The following is a 10,231-nucleotide window of genomic DNA, read 5'->3' as shown; positions in this document are numbered from 1 at the left end:
TATGAATAAATCTCACATGAAGATTAAGAGTTAAAAAATTATCATCATTAATTTCAACAACTTGATTGTAAACATCAGTAAAGCTTATAAAATATATGTATTTATAAGCTATACAAATAAGAAGTCTTATTTGAAAGTCATACACAAAATTGTTGAATCTACATGATATCAATATTCTCTTCATTAATATTACTAGAGATCCTTTGAAGTCATATATAACCTTCAAACTTTCACCCATACTTACCAACAAGTTAAATATTCTCTATTGAAGTTTGCTACAATTTTCAAGAAAGTAGTTTTTGATGCCACTATAATTCATCTAAAAAAATTCTAATTGCATCAATGTCAATCTTGATTCTTGACATCACTAATTTTGAAACCCAATGTCAACATTAAACTCAGGATTAAGTTTCTTCTTTGAAGATAGCTAACATATTCACATATTTAAGTCAGATCAAAGTAAAGATCATATCAAGTACTTTAGAGAATTCATTTGTTTGACGCTTCAATGAATTATTATCCGGGGAAAACATGTGTAGGAATCACTGACCAGCAACAACTTAAGTAATTTTCTAGAAAAAAAAATATTTGAGAAATTTTCTTAAACATTTTATGAAGAGTGTTTGCATCTGTGGGAGCTTCTAAAAAAACATTCAACATGTTTTGACAAGTGTACAAGTAACAACAATTTCTTGAAGTCTACAATTAGCAAATGATAGATTTTATAAAATTGATATTCATAAAATTTATACCCTACCCAATGAAATATTTTGACCTAAGAAATACAATAAGATAACCCTGAATGTTATTTACTAGGGGTGCCAATTTCGGGTCACGGGTCGGGTTTGGGTCGAACCCGGAAATGACCCGGGTTCAAACGGGTCGACCCTAACCTGACCCGGGTAGTTAAACGTGTCATATATCTGAACCCGGACCCGACCCTACGAGTTGGCGCGTTGACCCGAACTGGCATGGGTTGACCCGAAACGTGTGAGCAAGCGGGGGCGCAGGCGAGCGCAAGCGGGCGCGCGGGCGAGAGCCAGAGGGTGCCGGGCACGGGCGACAGCGGAGGGCCGCGGTGCACCCCGCAACCCGTCGGGTCAACCCGAACCCGGCCTGTTTTTCAAATTGGTCGATTTCTGGAACCCGAACATGGCCCATTTTGAAATCAGGTCGGGTCAAACCCGAAATTTTCAGGTCGAGTTCGAGTCGAGTTTTCGTGTCATGTCAAATATTGACATCTCTATTATTTACATATATAACAAATTAAAAACTTTTTATCAGTAACATGATCAAAAAAGTACAACCAAGATGGAAATATTACATATTCAATATCAATATATCTGATGATTAAAAGCCTTCCAAAAATTCAAATGTTAGAATTTAAATAAAGGTCTTTGGAGAAAATAGAGATGCACATGATTGATTATGACAAAATACTAAACCAAAATTTTGAGGAAAGATATAAAAATAAGGAAGAGAATTACCCTAAAATGGGAAATTCAACATGCAAAATAAATTTTAAGTATTTTTGGAGTGTCATTTAGTTAGCACTTTAAGATCATTTCATTAACAATTGGCCAAAGCATCGTGTTCCATCCTTTTAATTTTTTGTCAAACTTTGAGGATAATAATCTTCCTACAAACAAAAAAAGCCTCAAAAAAGGGCAAAGAACCATGCCTCAAAATCTAGTCTTACTGACAAGAATGTTTGACATCTTTTCAAGAGAAGATCGGAGCCTCGCCATATTAGAACTGCAATACTTAATTGCCTCCAAATACGGTAACCGAATGAGAATGGGTGACACATTTTTTAAGAAAAGACCAAAGCCTTATCGTAAGGACTACACGTTTTGATAGCCATAAACTCCAATTTTCTCAACGAGGACAATTGAAACCTTTTTAAAGTGAAGATTAGAGTCTTATTATAGGAACTACATTCTTGATTGCCTCTAAATTTGGTCTGTCCAATGTTCACATTTGGTACATTTTTTAAAGAAAGTCTAAACCCTCATCATCAGGACTATGGGCATTGATCATCATTGATAATTGAACTTTTATTTGATGGTTTAGGAGCCCTTTACCATAGAAAATCAATTCATATATGGGAGAAGAAAGTACCTCTCCTAGCCCCATTAGACTGTTTATGGAGAAAAGGAGAGAAAGGCTGGAAATTTTTTTAGTTAAAAAAAAAAAAGAAAATTTCAAAATGTTTTAGGAATTTTTGGGCCAATTTTTTTCTTCTTTTTTTTCCTTTTATCAAAAAGGAATAAAAAAGAAAGAAATTATTTTTTTTTTTAAAATAATTTTAAATTCGGGAGCTATACATTTGTAGATCCCATGCTAAGAAAGACACCTGGGATTAAAAAAAAAAAGATCCAAAATAGAATCTATGATGTGCACTCACCCAAGGCACACACACCTAGTGTATAGAGGCCAGAGCCTTACACGAGGTCTTGGTTGGGTACCCATTGGGTACCCACGCTCTGAACTAGCGGGCTTTTCCCACCCATACCCACCTATGGTGACTTTCGGGATGTCATACCCACCCACACCCACCCACTTTCCACAATTCTTGAATGCAGTGTGCCACGAATTAATGGTCTTGAGATTTTTTGCCATTTTCTTTGACTGTAAACTTTCAAGCCACATATCAAAATTTATCGTGGTCACGACGCGGTTCAGTATTGCGCACTGCGTGGTAAGGATTACTGTAATATACTGCATGCATATGATAATTAGTAATGTAAATTGGTTTGTCCTCTGATGTTGAGTATCCACCCATACCCACCCACGAGGCCATGGGCGTACCCATACCCACCCATGCCCATTGGGTATGAGTGGGTACGTGGGTGAGTGTGGATATGAGCACCCAATGTAGGGCTCTAATAGAGGCGCTATTAGTAGTAGGCAACAGCGAGCCAGCTCAGCCACATATGAATGTCCGAGCCCATTTTTCAGCTCGGATAGTCTATTCCAATCACTTTTTGGGGTCCACATAATCATTTTTTGATAATTTATAAATAATTTCAATATTACTAGAGTCTAATGGAACATCTGCAATTAAATAAGTACTTTGTGGTTAAAATTACGGTTCCATTTGGGATGATTTTTTAATGCTTTTTAAAGCAACTTTTTAAATTTTATACTAAAAAACTGCTTTAAGAAACAGTAAGAAAGCTGTTCCAAACAAAGTATAAGGATAAAAAAGAAGAATTTTGGGCATATTTTTTAAAGAAATGAAATAGCAAATACATCTCTCTAATTTTTTAAAGGCATAAAACGTCAAAATTTTCCCATGGACAAGATATCTGCATCTATCATAGCTGTTTAATTACAGCTATTTTATTTTATTTTTTATTTTTTTTTATTTTTTATTTTTTTTAATGTGTTGCGAGAAGCCCTAATGATTTACAGCTATATATACTACGGACGAAGCCCTAATGATTTACTTAATTTTATCAAATTTGAAGTTTTTACGCTGAAAATATCAATATCAAAATTAACTTGGACGAAAATTTAATAACTAATAATCTTAGCTTTTAAAATCGGCCTGAGGACGACAAAAATTTGGACATATTATACTTCTTTACTGCCATTCAAAGCTACGTTAAAAGCCGGCTAATTTTTTTATTATTCAATTAAAAATTTTCTTGAATGCCTATTTATGCAATCGAGCGCGGAAGCCAGTTGCCATAAGCTTCTCATAGCTCCTTAGCTTTCTGAGAGAGAAAAAAAAAATCTTAATAACTGCAGCCATGGCTGAAGCAAATCCAAAGGCCCACGTAGTCCTTCTCCCAAGCCCAGGGATAGGTCACCTCACCCCACTAGCCCAGCTCGCCAAGCGCCTCGTTCTCAATCACAAGTTATCCGCCACCATCATCACCTTCTCCGACCTCTCCTCCGGCATCCAACAATCTCTGCTCTCCTCCCTTCCCAACGGAGTCACTTCTGTGTCCCTTCCTGCCATTCCCCTCGACGACCTTTCCATCAACACTCACATCGTCACTCGCCTCTCAGTCATGATTTCCCGCTCTGTTCCCTTCCTGCGCGAAACTTTACTCACCCTCCAAAAGACTAGGCACATCGTCGCCTACATCATAGACCACTTCGGCGGCGAAACCCTCTCCTTGGCTTCTGAGCTCAGCATTCCTCGTTACATCTTCTGCACAACCAACTTCTTTTATCTATCCTTCTTGCTCAACCTTCCTTCTCTTTATCATGACAAGCATGATGACCATAACCCAAACCAGTTTCTATTTTTGCCTGGTTGCACGCCGCTACATCGCAAGGACTATAGCAGGTCAGCTATTGATAAAAATAGCGAGGTGTTCCAATGGATGCTTCGTCACTCGAAGCATCACGATCAAGTTGATGGAATCATGGTCAACAGTTTCGAAGCCATGGAAGGTGGCCCAGCCAGATTTCTTAAAGAGAGGGGAAATGGGAAACCCCCGGTCTTCTCCATCGGGCCACTCACTTGTAATAGCAGGTCAGATAAAAGGCAAGCCGAGAGCGGCGTCTGCTTGCGATGGCTCGACCAGCAACCAGGTCGCTCCGTGTTATTCATAGCATTCGGGAGCGGTGGCACGCTTTCTTTCAAGCAGACAAAGGAGATGGCTTTGGGGCTGGAAATGAGCGGCCAGAGATTTTTGTGGGTGGTTCGGAAGCCAGTGGATGTCGATGCAAGCTCGGCTTACTTTAATCAATGCCATGGAAAACATAACCCACTTGGGTTCTTACCGGAAGGATTTGTGGAAAGGATGAAGGGAAAGGGTATGGTCGTGCCTTCATGGGCACCGCAGGAAGAAATACTCGCCCATGGCGCCATAGGCGGCTTTCTTTCACACTGTGGATGGAACTCGACCTTGGAAAGCATCGTCAATGGCGTGCCAATGATCACATGGCCACTATACTCTGAGCAACCAATGAATGCGGTCATGCTTGTGGAGGGGGCAAAGGTGGCGTTGCGTCCGACTGTGATGAATAATGATGAGGTGGTGGGGAAGGAGGCTATCGCTGATGTGGTGAAGGATTTAATGGAAGGAGAGGGAGGGAAAGATGTGCGAAAAAGAATGCATGAGTTGAAAGATGCGGCCATGAAAGCGGTCGGAGCAGACGGGTCTTCAAATAAGGCACTTGCTCAGATGGTCAACAAGTGGAAAACAATGGCTTCCAATTAAGGCGAATGATTTTCAGTAAGGTGTCCATAAGAGGGATCAACATATAATTTATAAAATAAAAAATAACTAATAATATGCTGCTGTGAGGGGTTGCAAGAATTGGAGGAACTAGAATTGGTTCTTTTCCTCTCAGTTTGTATTAATTGGATTCAGTAAGCGTTGAATATTATTTTCTTTTCAGTGTTTTTTATCTTTATATGTTCATCATAAGGTGTTGAATAAGTTCGATGGCAATGTAATAGTTTTTAATTTGATTTGTTATGATTTGCATGGTTTAAATGCATAAAATCAATCTCATCGACAATCCTAATTGCAAGATGTCCTGTTAAGAATAAATGCAAAATTTTCTATTTTCATTTAGAATACAAATGTCAATAAAAGCAGCCGTGTCTCACAGCCTTCATTAAAGTTATGAAAATATCTAGCCACAAATGTTAAATATTCTCTTCTAAGAGAAGCTCATTTTGAGCTTCATTCTCAGTACACTTTTTTTTTTTTTTTTTTTTTAAAACACATAAAGGGGCTTAGGCATTAGTATAAAATAATTTTGAAAATCCTTAAAAGGAAGTTAATGCTCATTATTGCTCAAAAGAGCTACAACACAAAGGAAAAATAAAAATTTACAAGTCAAGATCCCCTCTAATTATAAGCAAAGAAACTTAAGGAACATGAGAATATAAAAGTAGTAGAAGACCCCCACAGAAAATGAAATACAACATGAACCACCAGCATAAGCATTAACAAATAGATCTAACAAAAGTTGAAAAATCAAAAGACAGAAGAAAAATACTAACAGGAATTACCAGGACCCCCAACATCACTTGAATGTGCTTTGTTTGCTGATGTGGTAGTTGAGTTGAATGAGGAGTAAGAAGTCCAGGCGGCATATTATTTATCTGCATAGTAGTAGTAGATTTAGGTGCTAAAGTAAATGGAAAAGATGTTTCATTAAACTTTACGTGTCGAGACATGATGATCCGATTGTTTTGGGGATTGAGACATTTGTAGCCCTTGTACATGTCTGAATAGCCAAGAAAGACACAGCTGGTTGCTGTCGGTTGAAGTTTGTTACGAGAGATGGCCGGTGTGAGTGGGAAGCACTCACATCCAAATGTGCGTAGGTGTTCATAGTTCGGTTTGATACGATGAAAGAGTTCGAACGGAGATTTGTTCTCTGTGTTTGGAGATGGCAGACGGTTTATTAAGTAGACCGAAGTGAGTACAGCATCTGTCCAAAATGTATAGGGAATAGCTGCCCTGTATAGGATGGTACGAGTTGTTTCAATGAAATGACGATGTTTCCTCTCCGCCACACCATTTTGCTCCGGTGTATGAGGACAGAAACTTTGATGTGTTATGCCATTCGTACGAAGAAAGTATGCTAGTGAAGCATTCATGTACTCGCCACCTCCGTCGGTGCGAAGACATTTGATCTGCCGAGATGTAAGCTTTTCGACCTTAGTTTTAAATTCAATAAAGATACGAGACAGTTCCGATTTCTGCCGCATGGGAAATAGCCACGTGAATCGTGTGTGATCATCTACAAAAAATACATAATACAAGTAGCCAATGTTAGAAGCCGTGGGAGCCGGCCCCCACACGTTTGTGTGAATCAAATCTAGCGGAGCAGTGGACCTATGATCATTCTTATTAAACGAAAGTTTGTGATGTTTAGCAGTGTTACACCATGTGCAAGAAATGAAATTACAGTCTATTTTAAGAGCAGGATTGCAAGAAACAATTTTAGCTAAAGTCTTTCAGTTGGGATGACCTAAGCGGTCATGCCACAAGACAGATAGACCAGCCTTCGAATGCAGAGCCACCTTGGGTGCGTCAACTGGAGGAGTCTTGATGTTGTAGAGGCCATCAATGCAAGGTCCTTGAAGGATGGTTTGATGAGTCTTCAGGTCCTTAAAGTAAAAACCATTAGGATCGAAAATAATAGCTAAGTTATTGTCACGAGTCAGTTGGGAAATTGACAGTAAATTGTATTTCAAAGAGGCAGAATGTAGAATTTGAGATAGAAGGATCTTACGAGAGGGAGTCAGTAGCAATCCCTTTCCGGAATTTTCAATGCTAACTGAGCTCCCGTCGCCGATGGTGATATTGTCGGTGCCATGATATGGAGCCGAGATAGAAAGGTTTTCCAATGAATTTGTCATGTGGGAGGACGATCCCGAGTCAAGAAACCAGTCCGTATAAGTTAGTGATTGACCAGCTAGAAGAGCACGGTTCTGGTTGTTATTTTGTTTAGGTAGATATTGCGGATTCAGACGATGCCAACAGTCCAGCGCTGCGTGACCTCTTTTCGTCAGATATTGAATCATAGTAGAGTTCTTGAGAGATATGTGATGTAATTCGTTTTTCAATTGAATGACCCGTGATCTGTTTATTGATTGAAACCGGGTAGCAAGAATCGTCCAGATGGAAGAAGTTGATTCAATATTGAGCACATACGGAAGAATCGAGGATGAGATCGTGGCACAAATCGCCGCGGCTAAGTTCTGATCCGTAAACATCCATTTGGCATAGGGTTCTGGATGGTGATCCCGTCCGATTTCGTGATGGATTTCGCCAGAATCGGAATCGATGGATCAAGAAACTCCTCAAAACCATTGGCACGAGTTATCTTAAGGATTTGCGATCGCCATACTGAGTAGTTATTGGTTGAGAGAGGCAATTGTACGAAGTTCTTGAGATTGCCAAGAACAAATTTGAGAGGAGGAGATTCCTGTGGATTCCGAGTTTACCGTGTCGGTAAGCTCCGATGGTTGAGAGGTCGCCGAAGCATCCATGGTCCTGGGATTATCGAACCTTCTCTGATACCATGTAGAAGAATTCTTCTAGGAGAACGTAGAGAGATTGATTCTAACAGGTAAGTGGAAATAAAGACAGGAAGGGAAATATTATTTTCATATATGTTATTGTGATATTACATGGCTATTTATAGAGTCTATTTACTATATACATAATCAGCTACAGGTGTCTTGGTATTCCTGTTGCTGTGTAGCTTATTTCCTCTAATAGTATTTTCCAATAATCAGCAATTGTTGACTTAATAAACAAAGTTGTCACTATTTATCTGCCATCATACTAATAACTCATTATAGCTTCCATTTAGTGAATCATGTAAATCATTAGAGCATAAAACCAAATAATAGTATTTAAAGGAAACTCATTGGCTCATCTTCCTGTACATGTCAGCCAGCCTTTAGCTAATGTCAGTAAAATCACTCTTTACTTGTCCTCACACATACTATCATCACAGTATTCTAATAGTAATAACAACTAGTTATTATCCAATCACATGCTCATATTCATTCACAATGCTAATATTAATAGTATACTTATATAAAAAATACCAAAAATATTATTATATGCAATTTATACATAATTCAATAATTTCCTTTTTACTTGATGAAATCATTTTTCAAATCTCCAAAATTATCAGTACTACGATATACAAAAAGTAACTCGGTAGAAATTGACTAAATCCAGGAAAAATGCAATAAAATTAATTTAGGAGAAGTCAGAAGGTCGAAATCAAAATTTTGAAAATATTAATAGGATAAAAGTCACCTATCACATTCTGAGCAATTTTCGTAAAAGCGATGAAGCGGATTGATGACCGAAATGCAAACTTCTCTTTCCTCACTCCTTTTTTCCTCTCATTCTCCTTCTTCATTCCATGCCAAACCACGGTGCTGGTGGTGTGAGGGGATAGAAAATGATTAAAATTATATAAAAACGAATTTTAGTATGCGTCGTAGCGCCATCACCCAACATGCAGTGCTGCATGCTTTATCAATTCATAATTAATGTAGAGCAGAGTCTTCAATTCCACGCTAGCAACTTCTAGTGCTACTGTGCTCAGAAGCTCAGCGTTGACAAGCTCAATGCCGCAGCGCTCCGATTCAAACAGAAATTAAACTTTTGTATTTTCCATTTATTTTAAAAATCGAGGAGTGAATTAGTTGTCATTGATGATGGCTCATGGCTCATGGCCGATGGAAGCTTCCATACCACCATCAAGCAATGACCATTATGATAGTCATGCATTCTCGATGATATTCTTGTGCCATGAATTTCCTGTAATTTGCTGAATGAATCTCCACCACGGTTGCGTTCATTTTAATTGCCGAAAATAATGAAATTCTGTTTTCAATAGGAAAAAAAAACTTTTGGCAGTGTGAGAAATAAATTAAGGCAAATATGCTTAGGCAGTTCAAATACTTTTAATTGAATAATTACCGGCATTGAAAAAATAATAATAATAAATATGTACTTTTGAAAATTTGAAAAAGTCTAAAAAAGTTTTTGAAAATTTCAAAAAAAAAAATAATTTGTTTCAATTTTTAAGCAAATTATTTTACTTTTACTATATATATTAAAAATAAATTAAATATAAAAAAGGCACCGAAATCTTATAGGACTTTTAAACTTACAGAAAACTAAGTTTAAATAGAGACATTATTTGATCCAAACGTCAACCGAACTCCATTGGCAGTTTTTTTGGAACACGACGTAAGCGTTTATCGTCGCCATTAAAAGGACCAATTTTTAAAAGCGATTTGTTGATTAAATTTATTAGCTAATGGGTTCTGCGGGTGAAATTATTTGTTTTTAATGCCACTGACGATTGGGTTAGCAGCGGTAGGGATATAAATATTTGATACGACACGAAAATCGAATTCGAATCCAATCGAAAAAATTTGGATTGGACCCGACCCGATTTCAAAATGGGTCGGGTTTGGGTTCCTAGATTTGACCTGTTTGAAAAACGTGTTGGGTTCGGGTTAACCCCGGCGGGTTGCCGGGTCAACCAGAAAACCCGTTTAAATTGAGCTACCCGCAGCTGTCCTCACCTGCCCCCCTGTCAACTGCCGCCATCGTGCGCGCCCCTCTGTTGCCCGCTCGTGAGCGTTCTCGCGAACAACTCGGTCTGTGCCCGTGTCCACTCACGGCCTGCCGCCCACTGGCACGTGTCCGCTTCCCCGCAGCCCGCACGCGTCCGCGCCCGCCCACAGCCCGCCGTCAGTCATCGCTCG

At 38.7% G+C, this 10,231-nt stretch overlaps 1 protein-coding gene across 1 annotated transcript; it reads left to right on the top strand.

Annotated features, from left to right (window-relative positions):
• The first annotated feature begins 3,758 nt into the window (after positions 1 to 3,758).
• Positions 3,759 to 5,183, top strand: LOC110108903 (hydroquinone glucosyltransferase-like). The gene has a single exon (XM_020839759.1). The coding sequence runs from the start codon at positions 3,759 to 3,761 to the stop codon at positions 5,181 to 5,183; it is 1,425 nt and encodes a 474-aa protein (XP_020695418.1).
• Positions 5,184 to 10,231: the final 5,048 nt, after the last annotated feature.

This window comes from Dendrobium catenatum, unplaced genomic scaffold (genome assembly GCF_001605985.2).
Source record: "Dendrobium catenatum unplaced genomic scaffold, ASM160598v2 fragScaff_scaffold_1297, whole genome shotgun sequence".
Lineage (NCBI taxonomy): Eukaryota > Viridiplantae > Streptophyta > Magnoliopsida > Asparagales > Orchidaceae > Dendrobium > Dendrobium catenatum.
Note: the sequence above shows the minus strand (reverse complement) of the source record. Positions and strands in the feature narration are given on the sequence as shown.